Raw genomic sequence first — 20,115 nt, 5'->3', positions numbered from 1 at the left:
TTCTTTCTTTGCAAGCAGCTTTCATTTTTGTTACATTTTTTTTTAAAAATTTGTGCAATTCAGTTACTTTTTTTCCTCTTTTTGTGTTTGTTTTGTTTTGTTTTTCCTATTTCTCATCATCACTTCATGTGGGCAGTGAAAATTCAGAGGAGCGACAGACAACTTCCCTGGGATTCCTGGGCCAACAACCAGTGCAGCCTTCACACCAACCATCACTGTAACACGCACCACCCCGACCTCTGCCGAGCACCAGCCCTGACCCTCCCGAAAGCACCTCCTCCCAACAGCCCTCGTAATGTTCCATTCCTTCTGCTGCCTTTTACTGAGATCCTACTCTCCTTCATTCCATCTTTCGTTTCCAGGGTGTTGATTGGCATTTTGTTTGTTTTGTGTTGTTTTTGCATAACAGCATGTTATTTGCAGCACCCCCTACATTTTCTTCTTTTCTGATAGCATTTCTCATTAAGACAAGATGTAAATGGCCAGAATGCTTCCTTTTCAATTCAAGGAAGATCAGGAATATTATAGACTATGGTGCCCTAAGATCTTTGTGTATGTGAAATCACTTAGGATATTCATGTCAGAAAATACCTATGCAAATGAGATCACCTATCTTAGGCCTTGTGTTGTCCTGTGGAGAAACTTATTTTAGTACTTGTATTCGTTTTGTTCAATGCAAAATTCATAAAGTCTCTCTGTGCTCTAATGTGTCTGAGGGCCCTGCTCCTCCTGGACTCATGTAAATGACTAGAGCTATGTATGAGATTTCAAGGCACTGGCTCCTGACTTGCTCTCTCTCTGGTTGGGGCAGCAAAGAGGCATGGCTGTGTATCATGTATGTCTTTCTGAGGTTTGTTTGGCTGGGTGACAAGTTTGGCAGGCTCACGCTTCACCTGGGGAGTGTTTGGTGCCAAGTGTTCCTTCTCTTCCAGCAGCTGTGGTGTCTTCATCCTTCTCTCCTACCTCCATGAGTGCATACAGCCTGAGTTCCCTGAATATGGGCACTTTACCTCGAAGCCTCTACTCTACCAGCCCACGAGGAACCATGATGAGGAGGAGACTGAAAAAGAAAGACTTCAAAAGCTCCCGTAAGTGAAATGTCAGACCCCCTTAGCCATTTGTGCAGAAAATACAAGGGCATTGGTAAGTACACTGGTGTACTGAAAGCTATGGGAGAAGGATCTTAAGGGCCTACGTCATCAGGCAGTTTCTATGTAACCCACAGCAGAAGACCATGACATGGCACTCATAGTCTATCTGAGAAACATTACCTTGAATATAACTGATTTTGTGGATATGAATGAATTAGTTCATGCAACTTTTTGTTGTGAGTTTTTTCTTGCTCTTTAGTGATGTGAGATAATCAAAGATGTGGTGTTTTTCATTTTCTTTTAAGTTGCTTTTGTATTCTGGATATCTTTGGATGGGAACGTTTGTTCTGGCTTTCGTATTCCTTCTAAAGCAGTTTTGTACAAACTCTGTGACTCTTTTGATAAATGTAGGAATCTCATACTCTTGTTCAATGTTTATTATAAAGTTCATTCCAAATTTCTTGACCTCCCAAAAGGCAATGATACATTTGAATGTTTCTTTTCAAAATATATCCCATTCTCCAAGTTTCCATTGCTTCCTGCATGAATCTAACCTATTGAGATTTCTCTCATATAGATTTGTTTTCTTCTTTCGTCCCCAAACTTGTTGAGCAGCTAATGCTTTACCACTTCCTGCTTCTATGCTTGACCACTTCCTGCCTGTATCCTTCTTTTTACTAGTTATCTTGGAGATTTTCTGTCTGGGATAGCTTTGAAATGCAGTCCTCTGGATCTCAACCTTCTAATTAATTAGGATTACAGTTATGAGCCACCAGCACCCAGATTTATATGTATTGCTTACTACCCTCTTCAGCGTTGACATTGGAAGAGATTATTCCTTGCATTTGTAATTCCAATTACTCAAAAAACCATGGGTAGAAGTAGTTGGTCTAATAATGGCCTCAGTCAAAAAATGAGACGCTTATCATAAAAAAAAAAAAAACAACCTGAAAGCAAAGAGGGCTAGAGGCTTGACTCAATTGGTAGGGTGCTTGCCTAGATGATTCTAAATTCGGGGCTGGGAAGGTGGCTCAGTGGTAGAATGCTTGCCTTGCATGCATGAGGCTCTGGGTTTGATGCCTCAGCATCACATAAGCAAAAAAAAAAAAAAAAAGCTGGAAGTGCTGGAAGTGGCGCTGTGGCTCAAGTGGTAGAGCGCTAGCCTTGAGCTGGAGAGCTAAGGGACAGCGCCCAGGCTCAGAGTTCAGGCCCCACAACCGGACCCAAAAGAAAAAGATCCTAAATTCAAACTCCAGTGCCAATAAATAAATAAATAAATAGGGAGAAAAAGGATGATGGTGGGTACTGGAAGGATGTTCATCTTTTTAGATTTATCCTGAAGTCTAATAACATCAACTATCATTCTTGGTAATATTGCCTTCTGGGACAGTTAGGTACAAATAAACAAGAGAGGTACTTGTCTACTCACTTTAAGATAGTTGGCTATCTGTCTATGAAAGAAAGAAAAGAAAAGGAGTGACTGAATGTCTTCAAAGAGAAGAAAAACAAATCATTCCTAAATTTTCTTGGCTTTGGGGAAAGATCATCATCTCTCCTCATCATTGCATTTCTCCTGAGAGAAGGCAACATAAGACCTAATCACAGTTTAGAAGAGTGTGAGTAGTTCTTTCCCTTGTATCTCTTACTATAGCTGGGATTGTAATTCCTGTAAAGAACCCTAAAGAAGATGAGTTTCTTCCTGTGTTTACCCTACAAATAAAAGTAAGGAGCATTCATAAGGTATCTAAATTAAACCAAACCTGGACACTTCCAGGCTAGCGTTGACAAGAGAATGTCTTTGTGTGGAGGAGTGATTGGGACTGTTAGTTCTGTAGCTTATTAGCTAGAAATTGATCATTTCCCAAAGGGTTTTTCACAAGTGCCACCAGTGCCACAAACACTGTGGGACAACACATGTCACCCACACTGTGAATCAGTTTCTTCATGGTATAAATGCCTAAAGTTTTCCTTACACAGAAAGCCACAGCAAAAGATGGGGCCACCATCTTGATTTGTGCTTGTGTTATTCATATGTTTTGACTTCCATGTCCTATGAAGTGTAAGAAGATTTTTCATCTGTGATTAGTAAAAAAGTAAAAAAGGAGCATTAGAGTCCCATTTGTTTCATGGCTGAGATTAGGGTATGTTGATTACTCTTGGAAGAAACCAGTTTCAGGCAATGTAATGAATTGGTTGTGAATCTAGAGACCTCTCATCCCAGAATCATTACTTTCTACCTTATAGTACCTTCAGCAACTTTCTTAAGCTCTCTTGGATCATATGAGATGAGGTGCATGTGTGAATATACAATGACTGCTGATAATTGATATGATTTAATCATTAGCTGAACTGTATAGTTTATGTTAGCCTGACTCTGAAATGTCACATGTAAAAATCTATTGACATTGCTTTCACATTGAGGCATTTTTCTATAATGGCTATACTTCTGCATGATATGTAGGTAGACCTTGAGTCTTCCATATAATACCTTCAGGGCTTTAGGTAGATAGTTGCATATGAAATTTTTATGTATAATGATTTTAGGCATACTACTCATCACTGGCAGAAATAGGCTAGCAGTCCTCAGCAGGAAGGAGCAATTAAAATGAACTTATTAATGTTTGTACTTCTGCTTCAAAGGCTAACCATTTGTTTGTGTTAGGTAATGCTTGCTGTGTTGATTAAAGCCATTAGTGAATAGAAATGAATGATAATATGTTTGGATGTCGCAGGTTGGTATTTACACATCTTGACTTTTGTAGTAGGAATAAAGCTGAGGCTACGATCACTGATGCCCATAGCTAACTTATGAATTCTTTCTCAAATCAGCCCATTATTTTCTAACATAGAACCAGAAACCTGGTTCAAGAAATTTCTACTTTATGTTTTTGTAGACATTTGTCACTAAAGCACCACTGATAATGTACATAACAAGATCTTTATTTAATGTGCCTCAAAGGATCAGGTATTTTATATTTAAACCAAACAATAGAGCCCAAAATGATCAGAACTTTTATACCCCCTTTAAAAATAGTCTCAAAAAATCAGACCTTTTCAGATTAAAAAAAGTCTTTTTTTTATTCCTTAAGCTTTGGAATGGTTGCATTAGATATAAAGGTCTTTCAAGTAACTTGGAATAAAAATTTTACTGCCACTTTCACTATACCCTGGTTTATTTCCCCTTCCTTATTTACGTCTTTATCCTATGCCACTTCCTAATAGTTATGTTTCTATAGCAACTAGGTCATTTGTATGGATGGTGAATCATGGCAAAAGTCACAAATATAATAAAAAGTCTCTGTGCTATATTGGCGATGAGTTACAACCAGAGGTTGCAAAATAGGAAAAAAAGAAAATCTCACATGTGCTTCCAGTACTAAGGAAAGACATGGCCAGAAACAAAATATTCCTACATAAATATTAAAACCTCTGTAACTGAGCAAAGAGGGAAATACAGAAACTCTGTAACATGATATAAGGACTGAACCAGGAAGGTGTCATGTTTGTTTCTCAGGAATAATGATGAGTTCACTAAGCTTTGAGGAGAGTCACAAAGCCCTGGCAGGGCTGCAAAGCCATGTCACAGAGGAAATTCTCTCTCCCTCTCTGCTGGAATCTCACTGCCTTCACTGACTACTCTGCCCCAGTTCCTGCCAAAGAGACCAAGTCTCCTTCCAGAATCCTGTCACCCTACTGTCATGGCAGCATGATTGAGAAGTGGAAGTAGCTCAGACCTTTCTACACAGAGCCAATGCACAGTTTGTAGCTGTTTCTTCTAGTCTTGGATTGCAACAAACAGAAGTCAGAACATATTCCCAGAATGTCCTTTGCTTCTTGGGTCACCATCACTTGCTACTAGAAAGGGTGACGTTGAAAAGAGCCAAAAGGAGGAAAATGAAAAAATCTAGTAATTCTTCTGTCCGCTTCTATCGACCCCTAAGAAAACAACAGAAGACAAAATCTGCTTATGGTAAGATTCCATAACTAACTTGTACAGGGAGCCCTCAAGTGGGAAAGCTGAGAAGCTGCCTCCCACCCACCCTCATATCCCATATGAAGAGGAAATTATTGGCCACTTGTCCTGTCCTCCTGAGCCAGACTATGTGATTCATATCACATTGGATCTGTTGTAGTCAACTCTAATGTAGAACATTAGTGAGACAAAGGTATCAAATAGCTGGGTCAAATACTGATAAGCTTTCAGGGACCTGTTATGATGGGTAGTTCATCCCAACTACTTGGGAGGTGAAGGTAGGAGGATCAAAGTCTATGGCTAATGTAGCAAAAGCATGACACCCCATCTAAAAATAATACAAAAGGACTGTGGACATGGATCAACTGGTAGAGTATTTTCTCAGCAAGCGTGAGTCTCTGAGTCCATAGAACTACAAAGTTACCTAACAACTAACTAACTAGATGATTAATTCATTAATCGTTTTGGGCTTCTTATTCTTTGTGTTTTTTATATCTGATAGGAAACTTTACCTCATTAACTTACATATCCAAAGTAATATATCACAGTCCCTGTGTTAGGCCTTGAAATGATAGGCTAATCACTCTCTGCATACAATTTAGGATTAGAGGTATCTCTCGTCTCACCATCCTCCCACACAAGCACAGGCTACTTTATCCATAACCCAACCTAGTCAGAATGATGATGGTACCTATTAAAAAAATAGGATTTTTTTCTTAATTTACCTTGTTACCTTCTCTTATCCTGTCTTCAGTGATCTACCATGATAGAAAAGTTTGGGTCCTAAAGAATGACTTCTAGATCTTTATGGCAGTATCAACATGAAGTGTCACTTCCCAAAAAAAATGTAGATTATGACAACACAAAATAGTTCCTTATTTATTCAGAACTTACTGTTCCAGGCATTAAGATGTCAAAAATAATCTTGGAATGATCTGGAGACTCAGTCTTTTAAGAACTCGAGTCAAATGAACAGATGGGCAGACAAATAAGAATTTGATAAACACTGATGTAGGCCCATGCATTAAAAATATGGAAATACAGATAAATAAGTAGCTAATTCCACTTTCATAAAGAGGGAAAGGGACATTGAAAACTCAGGGGAGAAACTAAGGGGCACAGGGCACAGCACATTTAAAGACAAAGGTGTGCAAATAAGCCTGGAACATGTGACACCGGAAGGACTGTCAGACTGCCTGGCAGGACAGGATGAAATCACAAAGAATCATCCCATGTGCACGACTAGAATTGAAAGGTTTGCTTTATTGGAAGGAAGCCATGGAGATATTCTAACTGGGGAGATGACCTTTGCCTATTAAAAAGTCTTCCATTGCAGTAAGTTGGAAGCTGATTAGTATAAACATTAGCAAGTCCATATAGTAACTTGTATTCATGAGGAGAAAACTCCAATCAAAAGGAAAAGTTCATTTGGCAATAATATGTAGAAAACATAGGGCATGAGAGGGCTCAGCAATGGATGTTTTGGGATAGTTGAAATAAAAAGTAATGAAAGCTGAATTAAAGTACTGAAAGTAAACAAATTTAGCAACTGGTGTGAACTTGAGACACTAGGGACTTGTTCATCCAAGGCCATCAAAGAAGGGTGCTTTAAGGCTTTGAAAATACTGACTTTCAGAAGTCATTGAGATACATATTGGGTTCAAGTATCTTAGGAGGTAGAGACAGGAAGATCACTGTTTGAGACAAGCTCAGACAATAGCATGAGACTCTATCTAATAAAACAGAAAAACAAAAGCAAAAAAAAGCTGGAGGCATGAATCAAGTGGCTCAATAGGAGAGCGAGGGAAGGAAGGGAGGGAAGGAAATGGGAAGGAAGGAGAGAGAACAGAAGAGAGGGGAGGAGTAGGGAGGAGAGCTTGAAATTTAAGCAACTTAAGATGGATGCAAATGTCCTATTAGAGCTATATTGGAAATGTGCAAAGGTAAGAATAAGAGAACCTAGGAGAGAAGCAGGTATGAGTCTTTATTCCTTATACAGAAGGAAGAAAATGAACTGACAACAGCAATAAACAAAGAAGAAAGCTTCATGAAAACCTTAAAAGCAATTTCAGAAAAGAAGTGCTGATCCTGACACCAGTTGCTGTAGAGTATTTAGAGGGGATGAAGCATTGATTTCTGGACAATCAGGAAGTCACCAGTGACAATGGTTTCAGCAAAGACTGATGGAATAAGCCACATTTTAAGCAGTTTCAGAATCAGTATACAGGGGCTGGGAAGGTAGCTCAGTAGTAGAGTGCTTGCCTTGCATGCCTGAGGCCCTGGGTTCGATTCCTCAGCACCACATAAGCAAAAAAAGAAAAGAAAAGAAAAGAAAAAGAAACAGAATCAGTATACATTTATGGACAAGAGTTCAGAAAGTTAGGGGAGTGAGTAGGAAAGTCAGCAAAGCAGCAAGAGACAAAGTTGTGTGGTAGAAAGTCACAGCAAGTGTGAATGGGCTGGGGCTGGTATCATACAGAATGGAATAATTGGCTTTGAAATGCAAGGAAGGAAATGAAGGAAAAAGAAGACAGCTGACAGTGCAGATAGAGGAAATGAAGTCATTTTTGACCTTATAAGGAAAGAAATGTTATAACCAGGAGACAAAGGACAAGGAGATAAGACTAGAACTTGTAGAGGAGAAAGTTCCCAGCATAGGAGCTGGGAACCATGGCTAATTAGGGTGTGATCAGTAAGAGTATTCAGATAAATCCAGATATATTAGAGATCTCTCCGTGTTGAAAGAAAAGGGAGTGTTGCAGATGGCTTTGCAGACAGAGCTGAAGTATGATGGAGTTCCTAAAACCTAGTATTGAAAAAGCTGAAGCCACAAAGCCAGCTTTTGAAAAAAAAAGTAGAAAACTAGAGTTGAAGGTGAGACAAAGCAGAAATAGTAGAGAATATGGAGTTGTGAGTAGAAGTTTAGAGAGAAAATCACTGTGAGGAGCAGGGAGTATTCTAAGTCCTTCTTCTGTGTCTCCTGGAGGAGGAAGCAGCGCAAACAAATGCCTGTGGCTGAAGTGGCTTTTGAGCTACCTGATGCCCTTGGGTGTCAATTCAGAGGGGCTAGAAGGCCCTTCTTTGGAGGATGTAACATTGAAGCACACGACCCCACAAATAGAGAGCTGGCTCCAGTTTGTAGGACTGAGAGAGAGGCCTCTAGTTGTGGAGACAGAAATATGACCGAGATGTCTGGCTGGAGGCTTTGCAGAGTATTGGAGAGATGAGCAGAACATGAGACAAGCGGGTGGAGGGAGGTCCAGTGGGAAGAACAAGGGCTGAGGAGACCAAATGGAAAAGTAGAGGAAATGTGTCATGTTCAGATGACTCCACTGCCAACTCCATGCCTGAGTCAGATTGAGAGCTAGCACCACCATACCCTCCTTGGGGGCCAGCTGTAGATGGGTGGTTTGTAAAACTCGGTAGAGTGCAAGCCCAGAGGGCTGAAGTAGAAAATCCATTGTAACTGCCAGCTTAACTTCTCTCCTCCTAGATAGGACGCAGACACACAAAGGGATGAAATGACTTACCCCAAGGTTCTCCCAGCCGGTGCTCAGCTTCAGAGCCAAGACTAGAACCCCCCCTACCCTCGTCCCAAGGCTGTTTTCAGCCTCCAACCACTATTTCAGAGGAGGCAGAGAGAGAGTGACACTAAGTGTCATGACTGAAATGTGACACACATTGGGAGATTGGTGTCTCTTGTAACATTAGCCAAACGTTTTTTCCTAGAAAGCCAGAATTTAAATGTCCACTCTTGCCCAAGATGGTTTGGTTTTTGTTTTGTTTTGGGTTCAGGAATGATCTGTTTGAGAAATGCTGGTGCTTCTGGTACTTGTCTAAACCTAAAGTCCCTCTTGTTCATGTTTGTTCCTGTAGTGTCTTTGGCCTCGAGCACCGTGGGGTTGGCTGGACAGGTGGTTCACACAGAAACCACTGAGGTTGTACTGACGGCAGATCCCGTCACGGGATTTGGAATCCAACTGCAAGGCAGTGTGTTTGCCACGGAGACACTCTCTTCCCCACCTCTGATTTCCTATATCGAAGCTGACAGCCCAGCAGAGAGGTGAGACCCTTTTCTTTCTCAGCATCTTTCTTGCTCTACATTTCTGGCACTGGCTATCTGTGAGTGGCTAATAAATTATGGAAGAATGCTCAAAGCGGGAAATGCAAGATGTAATGAACTCTCTGTTCTGACAATAAAATTTTATGTTCTTGATCAGGTTCAAGAATTATGAGCATGGATGCCTTTCTCTAGCTGAATTTGTCCATCGGAGGACTAGAGGCTATATTAATTAAAAAGAACAATCTATGCCCCCTCAAAAAGTCTGAAGTTCAAATTTCAGTACCTTCTCTGCCATGCAAAAATGTACATCTAACGTTACTATGATGGCTCACACCACCAGATTATAACAACACTATGGTTATGAATTATAAATTATTTCTCAGAATAATTCTGGATTCCCATACTCATAGTTATAACCATGAAAATGCACAATGCAAGACATTACAATTAACCTAAAACAATGCTCACAGCATTGAATATACAAGACCAAATGCTTATACTATTTTGCAAGGATCAAACAAGGTAGACTTGCCAAGCTTGGCTTGATAAATATTTACTCAATCTTCAACCTCTAACATGTGGTTCTAAATTAGATGTGGGGTGCTCCAGATTGGAGATAGAGTGATGGCCATTAATGGAATTCCAACTGAAGACAGCACTTTTGAGGAAGCCAATCAACTCCTCCGAGACTCTTCCATCACGAGCAAGGTCACACTGGAGATCGAGTTTGATGTTGCAGGTATAATCTGAATCTGGGCTTCCCGTAAATTGTGTTGGTTAGGTAGCAGATGGAGGACTCTTTATTTATATACAGAGCATGTTTTTGTTTAAGAGGTTTGAGGTGTCATTTTGAATTGAGCCTGTATTAGTCATTAAAATGTCACCACAAGAACAATTGAAAATAAATGTGACAAATTGAATAAATAATTGCCACAATGGTGGTGATTTTTAAAAGTCATGTCCCTCTTATTCTTCCTAATGTCATCCTGTATGCTAGAGAAACCAGCTTCTTTAGTCCCAAAAAATAGAGCCCTCTGGCTGAGCACCAATGGTTCATGCTTGTAATTCTTGCTACCCAGGAGGCTGAGATCTAAGGATCATGTCTGAAAGCCAGGCAGCAAAGTTGCCAGAAATGGAGCTATGGCTCAGGTGGTAAGAGTGATAGCCTTAAGCAAAAACACTTAAAGACAAAGCCTAGGCCCTGAGTCAAACTCCAGGACACTGTGTGTCTACCTCTGTCTCTCTGTCTCTCTGTCTCTTTCTCTGTTTCTCTCTCTCTCTCTCTCTCTCTCTCTCTCTCACACACACACACACACACACACACACACACACACACACAGAAAGAGAGAGAGAGAGAGAGAGAGAGAGAGAGAGAGAGAGAGAGAGAAAAAACCTTCCTGACTCTTCTTGTAGATGAAAGTTGTATAAGGAACAGTGAATATTCATTAAGGGAATGAATACAATCCCAGTAGGTAAATATGTGGTCTTTAGAGTTAAAGGCAAATTGTACCTGACACTCATTAAAAATTACAAGGAAAACTTTATTCAAGACTATTTCAATAGGGTCATGATGATTGTAAAAAAAAGGGACAAAGACTGAATTAACTCCAATACAGCCAAGGCTCATGGGAATTTAAATGCAATCCACAAGAAAGGTAAAGCTGAGAGAAAGGTAAGGGTAAGAGAGACAGTGGATAGAAAAATACTAATTGAAACTTGATTAGCCATCAGAGGGAAGGGACACATGTTTGCTAAATGACTAGATGCCAATGTGGGTTCTTCCCTTAAGAAACCATACTCACATCTTCACATCAAGTTAACTACACAATGCTCTGTTTGTATATATTGCCTTATCCTCTATTCAGTGGTCTCAGCCAGGATATTTGCCCCAGGGAACATCTGGCAACCAGCTTCATGGAATTCAGTCACAGAGAAAGGAGATCAGATACCAAATAGAGGGGAGAATTCATCATTCAGAGGAGTGTTACCTTACTTTGTTTTTATTTTCTTAAATGTAGAGATATTTGAGCATATGTAGGACCCAAAACAAATGAAGGAGAGAGGAAATACTGGGTGGAATAAGGTCCCCAAAAGAACATGAAGATGATGCGGGTCATAAGACAAGTAGTCTAGAGTGGAAGGCAGACACCACTTGCCAGGAATCTGAAGAATGGGATATTAGAATATAAGTATCTATATGCACATTGAGTTCAAGTAGTTTGTGTAATGTCTAGCAGGCTAAGGTTCAGTGGTAGTCTGGGGAGTTGAAAAAGAGGATTGGTTTAGAATAGCAAATGGGGAAATGAGAGAGGGGAAAAATAACCAGAAGGTTGGAAAGGATTTTTAAGGTCAGGGAAGGACCAGGCAGAATCTGGAAGCTCTAAGTTTATAGCAGTATCTACCAGCATTCGAAAGGAGGTTTGCTTGTGTATTCTTTTTTGGGAAATCTCAGCTGCAAAGGAACAAGAGAAGAGAAATAAATGATTGGATTGAGCCAGACATTGAAACTTCTAGAGAAGGTTCAATAGTTGAAGAACTTAAATCCAGGAGGTTCAGATTGTTGCTGGGAGACAGATAACATCAACAGAATTATCATGAAAATATTGCTTGCTTTGTGGCTGGTCACATTCCTGAGTACCGTGTTTCATTCAGTCATTTTTGTTCCATATAGTACTACACAAGTTCCTATTATTATGTCTTCAGAAGACTGAAGTACGTGGAGGTAATGGTGAATGTGGCATTTTAACTCAGTCAAGCTGGTTTCCAAGACCAGATTTCTAATTCCTGCCCTTGAAAAAAAATCAAAGCTGGAGCAGGATGAGAATCAATAAAGAAACAGCCTGATGGACAGAGTGGAAAGATAATGGCTTAAAGAACAAGGTGTCCTCTGAAATTAAATTGGGCCCAGTGAGAAAGCAGTGGAGAGAGATATTGAGTAGCAGACAGAGGTCATAGTGTCATAATAAGGTTTTGAATTTCAGGGATACTCAAGAAAGCATTAAGACTGTCAAGGTGCTAAAGTAACATAAAGGGGAGGCAAAAAGCACTCAACTAGGGGACATCAGAGATATTGGAAGATGTGTGTGTGTGTGTGTGTGTGTGTGTGTGTGTGTGTGTGTGTGTGTGTGTGTCTGTGTCTGTGTGTCTGTGTGTCTGTGTGTGTTGGTTTACTACTTTAATATCTTAGGTTTAGATTCCTAAAAAATTGGAAGGTGTAATACCTATTAAACATTCTTTATTCAGTGCCTGACTTATTTGATAGGGGATAGGGGAAAGGAAGTTAAGGTCCTCCTGTCCTTGTTGGCTCCAGGAAGCACCCATTTCAAATGGATAGACATGATCTACAATAGGGCAAGAAAATATGTTCCCACCTGTCACTCCCTCTCCCCTTGCTCAGACATCACTAATTAATGCCATTATTCTCCTGCTGAATGCAAACACAACCTTAGAATCCTTAATGAAACACTTGTTAAGTCATTCTTGCTCTTCAGGAATATTTTGGAAACTGTTTAAATCAGGGAAATCCTTTTAGCCAATAAAGAAGGAGACATTGACAAGAAATCTCTGAATGTGAGCTAGTTCAAGACTGCCCTGTCCTCATTTGTATCTAATCGGCTGAATATATGCAATCATTTCCAAAATTCTTTCTCTGATACATTGTAAACCAAAATGTTAATTCTCCGACCCTTGCATCTCAGAGGTAAATTGTCTGCATTTTAAAAATATTTTAAATAATGTAGAAATGGTTACAAAGCCTGACTGAGAACATATCTTGCATAAGCATCGATCTTTACTAGAAAATCTTTTAAAAGTTGAAGCTTCTTATAACCCCATCATTCTAATAAATAGAAATTTAAACTATTTCCATTATTGGCCAGAAGCCTTTACCAAAAATACAATTTTATAAACTTAAAATCCTAACACTTACATCTTTTACAATTTGCCTTGTTCAAATCTGTCTCCTTTTTTTCTGTCTTTTTTTGTTGTTATGCTGTTGGTCATGGGGCTTGAACTCAGGGCCTGGGCACTGTCCCTTAGCACTTTAGCTCAGAGCTAGTGCACTACTACTTTGAGTCATAACAATACTTCAGGTTTTCTGGTGGTTAATTGGAGATAAGAACCTCACAGACTTCCTTTCCTAGGCTGACTTTGAACCACAATTCTCAGATTTCAGCCTCCTGAGTAGCTAGGATCACAAGCATACGCCACTGAAACCCAGCCTCTTCATTTTTAGTTTTTTAGTTTTCAGGGTTTTTTTTTTTTTATGTCAGTACTGATGCTTGAACTCAGGGCCTGAGCACTGTCCCTCAGCTTGTTTGCTCGAGGCTGGTGCTCTACCACTTGTGCCATAGTTCCCCCTCTGGCTTTTTGATGATTAATTGGAGATAAGACTTTCTTGGACTCTTCTACCAGGAGCTGACTTCTGGCAGTGATCCTCAGTACTCAGCATCCTGAGTAGCTAGGATTATCTTTTAAATAACAGCCTACCATATCTAGCTACTTGAAGCTCTTACTTCAATTATGAAGTTGTTTTGTAGAGGAAATACAGCTTTGTCCTGGAAAGAACTCTCAGTGAAAATCCTACTGAATGTTGTTTACAATCATTACTGAAGCCTTCCCACTGCTTTCCTGAGTCTGGGGCCGGGGAGGGGGGGGGGGGCGGGGAAAGACGGGAGCTTAAACATTTACACTCCTCACGAGGGTGTCCAAACTGATAAATGATCATATGGTGGTTATCTTACTGCGCCAACAAAGAATGCTTGAGGCTGAAAAGCAGACCAACTGGAAAGAAGGAAACCTTTTTACCCAAATGTGTTTTTAATTATAGTATTAACAAAGATAAAAACAAAAACAGAGAAGTACAAAATAATCATATGGGAGTCTAACAAAATCAACACCATTTGTTCCCTGAATTATATTTGCTACTCTAAATGGGTTGTTTTCCCAAATATTGGAACCTTTTCCTTTTGAACAGTATTTCTTTACAAAAATCCCAGATTAAATATGCCTTTGAGTTAACAGGCAAATAATTATAGCGTGAAAAAGTATCAAACGTAAAATAAATCATACTGGCATTTAAGGATTAAAATGAAGCCCCTGTTGATCAAAGGCATTCATTAGTTGATATTTATTTAGTATTATAAATGCTTCAAATCTCCTGTAGTCAAAAGTGATCCATGCCTGTTTACCAGGCAGTAATAACACCTCCTCTAATGTCATTGACAATGTTAATCTTGATCAACTTTCCCTGCCCTAAAAATTTATAAAAAGCCAAGGGGTTACTTAGTAACTATTCTAGATCCATGTTTCTTGGCCTTTGTGATCTAAGACCTCGCTTGTATAAAGATAGCATCAGAAGCAAGTGGTGTGTACACACACAGATGTACAAACACAAAAATACAATGCATCCCTCTCTCCCCTTTCACAGTTCTCTTTTTCTGCCCCAATATATCAAAGTCAACTGGTCTCTCCTTGCTGAAGGAAATGGATAATTTGGTCTCTCATGAGACCTCTTGGAAAATGGGAACAATATAAATTTACTCTGATTAGCTAAACAAATACATGTACATGGGTTCGATTCCTGACATATTAGCATTAGTTGAGGACAGCAGTTGAAGTATTACCTCTATCTGTCACACTGACCTGCTTATAGAGTTTAAAAGAGAGTGAACCAAGAAGAGGCAGGAGACCTAAAAGGAAAAGCCCAAACACAGAAGAGCAATTTGAGGGCTCTTCTTTACAGGTGGCTTTCTAGAAACCTAGAGGGCTGAGGGAAATCAAATTTTTACTGTGTTTTCTAGTTTAATGTTCTATGGTGAACATTCCTAATTGAAATATCAGATCTGAGTCTTGTAAAAAGTTTACCACCTACATTTCTCAAGGGAAAGGACAGGAGGCCAAGTAGAACATTTTAAGGCAGAACAAGGAGAGGCAGACTATATTTCCCCATGAGCCTTAACTTTCACCTCTGTTATACAGAGACTCACAGTGTTTGAAACATGATGAACAATTGGACTAGATGCCTGAGAGTCTAGTAACTCTACCCATATCCCATTCTTTGTGGTCTAGGTGGGAAGCTAGCCTTGAATCCAATCTAATGAATTGGTAAGCGTAGTTTAGTTGGGCTGTCCTATAATTCTTCCTTGTGCTAATGTTTCCTTTACTCTTGATTGTCCCCATTACTCTTGATAACCATAACCTGTGAGAGGCGATTGTAATCTTTAGCAAGTTAGTATAAGTTAGGTGCCTTTTCTTCTGAGTATATTTTCATTGACCACTAATTAAAGGTCTCCAGATTATAAAATGAATGTTAAGAGTACATGTAAGAATCTGTAGCAGTTGCTTGCATTCTCAGCTACCAGTCAAGACCTGTGAAATCAGCAGAGTTGTATGGAGCACCAAAAATCAACCAGTGCATACTGGTTTCACTCTGTTGCTACAGTACTGGTTTATGTACTTCTATACTGGATGGTCAGTATCTGTACCCACCTACAAGGACCCCTGATTATCTCTGGGACTTCCTTGAGCAACCCAGAATCCAGAAACCAAAAGTTTACTCTTATTTCAATTGAGGCCTCCAGGGCCCCAGCTCTGTAGTAAGTGTCTAGTATAGCTGGTCACTGTCAATACTGTTCTGGGTGTGAAACATTTTGAATATCATTTCTGCTTATACTCCTCTTATCATCAAATCATTGCTGACATTACACATTAAGGCCTCTCTCTTCCCTCATCTCCAATCAACAGCCATCACAGCAAATTGACATCTCTCCTGAAATATATTTCTCTAGCTGCCTTCTAACAAGTCAAGAGGAAAGAACTGTTGAATAGTAAAACTCTGGGAAATGATGGTTGTGAAGGAAGCACATAGCTTTAGCATGCCCATACATCCAGGGCTCCAGGCTTCATTTTCAGAAATACTGATGTCATAAATCTAGGATGATTTAGGAAATCAGTGTATTATATTTGCCGATTATACTCTGCTTGAGAAACACCAAACTGTTGCTGCACATCCTGCAAATGTGGCAAAACATGTGTTCGTCATCAGGAGCTTGGTTTGCTAGGCTTTCATAGCTGATCACCTTGCTTCAACTTGCATCATGACTACTATGCTAGTGGTCATGATACAAGTACTCCAGATACATTTTCATTGATTGGTGCTCCAGGCTTACTGGTATTTTATAAACACTTTTTTTTGTTTCAAAATTGCAGAATCTGTCATCCCAAGCAGTGGAACCTTTCACGTAAAGCTCCCTAAGAAGCACAACGTGGAACTTGGAATAACCATCAGCTGTAAGTAAAACTGGTCTCTTTGTAAATACACAATTTTTAAACAGAGTAGAAAACTGTGTTGCAAATGCTTTCCAGGTACAAGGAATGCTCTTAAGGGTCCCTGCCCAGCTTCAGGGTCAGGTGCAGAGCTGTGTAGCCAGTCACTCTGAGGGCACCTACTATCCTTGTAAAAGGTGCAAGCTCTTTCAGTTCTCTCTGCTCTTATATTTTTCTATTTGTAAAATGAAACAAAGATATCTTCAAAATATAGGGTTGTCTTGCGTGTCAAATAACACAGCATTTATATACCTTGTATAGTGTCTAGCAAGAGATAAGTAAATACTCAGAAAATGTCTCAGCCTGATGCCTGTAGCTCTTGTCTGTAATCCTAGCTACTCTGGAGGCTGAGATCTGAGGACTGTGGTTCAAAGCCAACACAGTCAGGAAAATCCAATAGACTCTTATCTCTAAAAATCCAGAAGTAGAGGGGTTGCTCAAGTGGCAGAGCATCAGCCTTGAACACAAAAGCCAAGCAAGAATACAAAGCCCTGAATCTAGCCAAGCAGAAAAATATATATGGTTTCCCACACTTTAGTATACTATAGATTAACTCTCCTATTTAATGAATACAATAAAACAATACTCTAATGGAAAAATCACATTAACTCCTAAGGCTGTCTTTCCATGTATCTGCTATATATCTGTAATCTATTTCACAAGACTAAAACAGTTTTGCTTACTGGGGTAAATTTCTGAATTCCTTCAAGGTACAGGTTATTTGGTTAACCAATCCAAAAGGAAAAGCAGAGTATATAAATGTGTTTAATTCTCTTCCTTCCTCAGGCTCTACTTTTATAACTACTTTGGTAAAACAACTTTGAAATTTTCATTACCAATGGACTTTTATGGAATGAGAATTGAGGGTTACTTTTGTGCTTTCAAAAGCCATAGACTTAAGTTTATCCATCAATGCAATAAAATGCATAAAGACCCAAAGAGATACAGCGGGCATGCCATGACACAAAGTGGTCCCTTCAAGAAAGAATGAGGGGGCTAGGTCAAAGCCTCCATGCACAGTGTTTATGACAATGACTCAAAGAAGAAGAAGTAAAAAGAATTTCAATTTGGTAGTATGAAATTGGGCTGTCCAACTGAACTTAGATGAACTTTTAAGGGAGGTGATAAATGCAGATGTTTTGCAAATTCAGTAGGTAGGCAGAACATTACACTAGGTGATAGGCAAATGCATGTCCTAAAATTACAACTATTGGTTCTGTGTTTTACAGACCTAGATTTTTTGGCCTAGATCATTTGTTTCAATGTTTTTTACAACAGCAACAAGATGATTTTGGTTAACAGACACACTCTATACCTACTGTCCCTTGGAAATAAAACAAAATGAGTGGACTCCTAATACATGAATGTCCGATATGAGAATCACCATGTTGAGTATTCACTTGCAACTCCTACATGTAGAGCAGGAGATGCCTCTTTCCTCCTTTCCTTTTTCTCCCAACATCATTCTGTTTGACTAAAATAAATCTTGCTAAATTTTATAGGAAATAAAAATAAAAGGGCAATTGCATGGATTAAAGAAGGCTTAACTTGAGGAGGCTACAATGCTTGATAAGAAATGTACTCATTACCTTGCCCATGTAATTGTAACCCCTCTGTATGGTATTTTCACAATAAAAAAAAAAAGAAGGCTTAACTTGAAAATGTTCAAGAGGGACAATTTAAAGCAAATAATGTCTCACTCCCTGATTAGCTAGCCCTTTTTACCCCAGTTTCCTCATCTGTGTTGTGCATATTTCCTTCTGCATAGGACTTTTAAAAAGATTAAATGAATTTATGTATGCAGAAGGCCTAGAATGCATTCTGAGCCTAAAAGAATGTTAGTGTGATGATCATTACTGACTTTCACACAGGGTCTTGTGAAATACTTTAAACACAGCTATAGATGATAAAAATCTATTGTCCAGAGCTAAGCACTGGTGTCTCATGCCTTTAATCCTAGCCTTTCAAGGCTGAGATCTGAAAGATCACAGTTGAAAGCTCATGGGGGCAGAAAAACCTGTGAGACTCTGCCTCCAAAATAACCAGCAAAATGCAGGGCTGGATGCATGACTCAAGTAGTAGAGTACCAGTCAAGTGAGCAAGCTGAGCAAGAGAAAGGTCCTGAATTCAAACCCTGGTACCAAAAAAAATCTAGTGTTAGCTATAGTCATCTCGCTTAAGAAAGAAATCCAGGGAACCTCTTTTCAAACACAATGTTATTTACTGTAAATGTTATTTGCTGTAAATGTTATTTGCACTGCAGTATTATCCTCACTCTGCACAAAATCATTTTGTCTTATTCACCTTGTGAAAAACCTCTGAGTACTAAGAAGTAATCCTCCATCATGGGAAGCATACATATTATGAAAGCCATTAGGGTGCACTCTCTAGACCTAATTGCCTGAGAAATGAGCCCTTCTGATTTTGGAGATGGTGAACAGTTTTAGACTAATTTTCTCAGGTTCCTGATGAAACATTTGCAGTACATTAGCATCAGACATTAATTTATTGATCTTATTGCTATAATATAGAGTGATTTATTATAGCAAATAAAGTGGAATGACCTAGCAGAAGGATTCAGTTGAAACAGGAAGCCACATTCCATGCCCTCACACTCACATTAGTCAGGAATCAGCTCTTCCAGGACAACCCCCTTGCCTTTCAATTCAGAAAGGCCTAGTTGTGTCTGTCACATGGAGTCTTTTTTTGGGGGGAGGGGGTGGGGAGTCAGGTCATGGGGCCTGAATTCTGGGCCTGGGCGCTGTCCCTCAGCTCTTCAGCTCAAGGCTAGCACTCTACCACTTGAGCCACAGAGCCACTTCCGGCTTTTTTTTTCTGCTTATGTGGTGCTGAGGAATTGAACCCAGGGCCTCATGCATGCAAGGCAAGCACTCTCCCACTGAGCCACCTTCCCAGCCCCACTTGGAGTCTTTTTTACATTGGTGATGTCTTTGAATCTTTTATTTACAGGTATTGGTGTCTGTTATGTGCAGGGCATGGCACTGTGCAATTTATGTGTTTTCTTATTTAATTCTCATAGCATCTCTTTGATATTTATCCCTATTTTACAGAGGACAGTACTCAGATGGGTAACCTCCAAAGAGCTAATAAAAGGAAAAGCCGGGAGCTACACCCATTCTGCAGGCTTTATCACTCTTGCACTCAGCCCTGTCGCCATCTGATTGATGAATCTTCCCAGATCCTATATAAGAAAAGCAAAAAGCATCATTTCATGAGTTCAGTTAATCTGTTGCCATTCTTTTGTAGCTGTGACTGAATTGTTTTCAGGAACAAAAGCTTGCTAATATACACACATATATAATAAATAAATATTAAATATGTAAAAATATATGATACATATTTAGAGATATATTAGATGATATATTTTTAGAAAGAGAGAACCAATGCTACTTTTATGACAAGCACAAAATATCTGTCACCCCCAACCACCAAGTTTTTAAGAGTACTTACAAAGTCAAGAATATTTACAAGTTTTTTTTGCTAATCTTGCAATTAAAACTTTACTTACTATTCCATTTCAAATTAAACAACTTGTTTTACTTGCCATGCATCAAGTGTATGGCTACCATTCAATTAAAGCTGAAAGAGAGAGATAGTAAGAATCTCTCCAGTGTAGTTTAGAGACTTCATCAGATTCTTTG

The 20,115-nt window shown here is 39.4% G+C and overlaps 1 protein-coding gene across 15 annotated transcripts in view; it reads left to right on the top strand.

Annotated features, from left to right (window-relative positions):
• Grip1 (glutamate receptor interacting protein 1) overlaps positions 1-20,115 on the top strand; it is a 620,737-nt gene that overhangs the window by 543,147 nt on the left and 57,475 nt on the right. For 8 of the 15 annotated variants that reach the window (XM_069988240.1, XM_069988259.1, XM_069988213.1 and 5 more), the window contains 5 exons: positions 137-292; positions 933-1,088; positions 8,941-9,127; positions 9,721-9,866; positions 16,337-16,417. In XM_069988240.1, the coding sequence (XP_069844341.1) occupies positions 137-292; positions 933-1,088; positions 8,941-9,127; positions 9,721-9,866; positions 16,337-16,417 (726 nt within the window). The remainder of the gene's footprint in view (positions 1-136; positions 293-932; positions 1,089-8,940; positions 9,128-9,720; positions 9,867-16,336; positions 16,418-20,115) is intronic. The other 7 variants (XM_069988295.1, XM_069988278.1, XM_069988250.1 and 4 more) reach the window with 2 other exon arrangements.

Source organism: Dipodomys merriami, unplaced genomic scaffold (genome assembly GCF_024711535.1).
Source record: "Dipodomys merriami isolate MVZ:Mamm:240054 unplaced genomic scaffold, mDipMer1.0.p SCAF_10, whole genome shotgun sequence".
Classification (NCBI taxonomy): domain Eukaryota; kingdom Metazoa; phylum Chordata; class Mammalia; order Rodentia; family Heteromyidae; genus Dipodomys; species Dipodomys merriami.
This window is presented reverse-complemented; position numbering and strand designations above follow the sequence as displayed.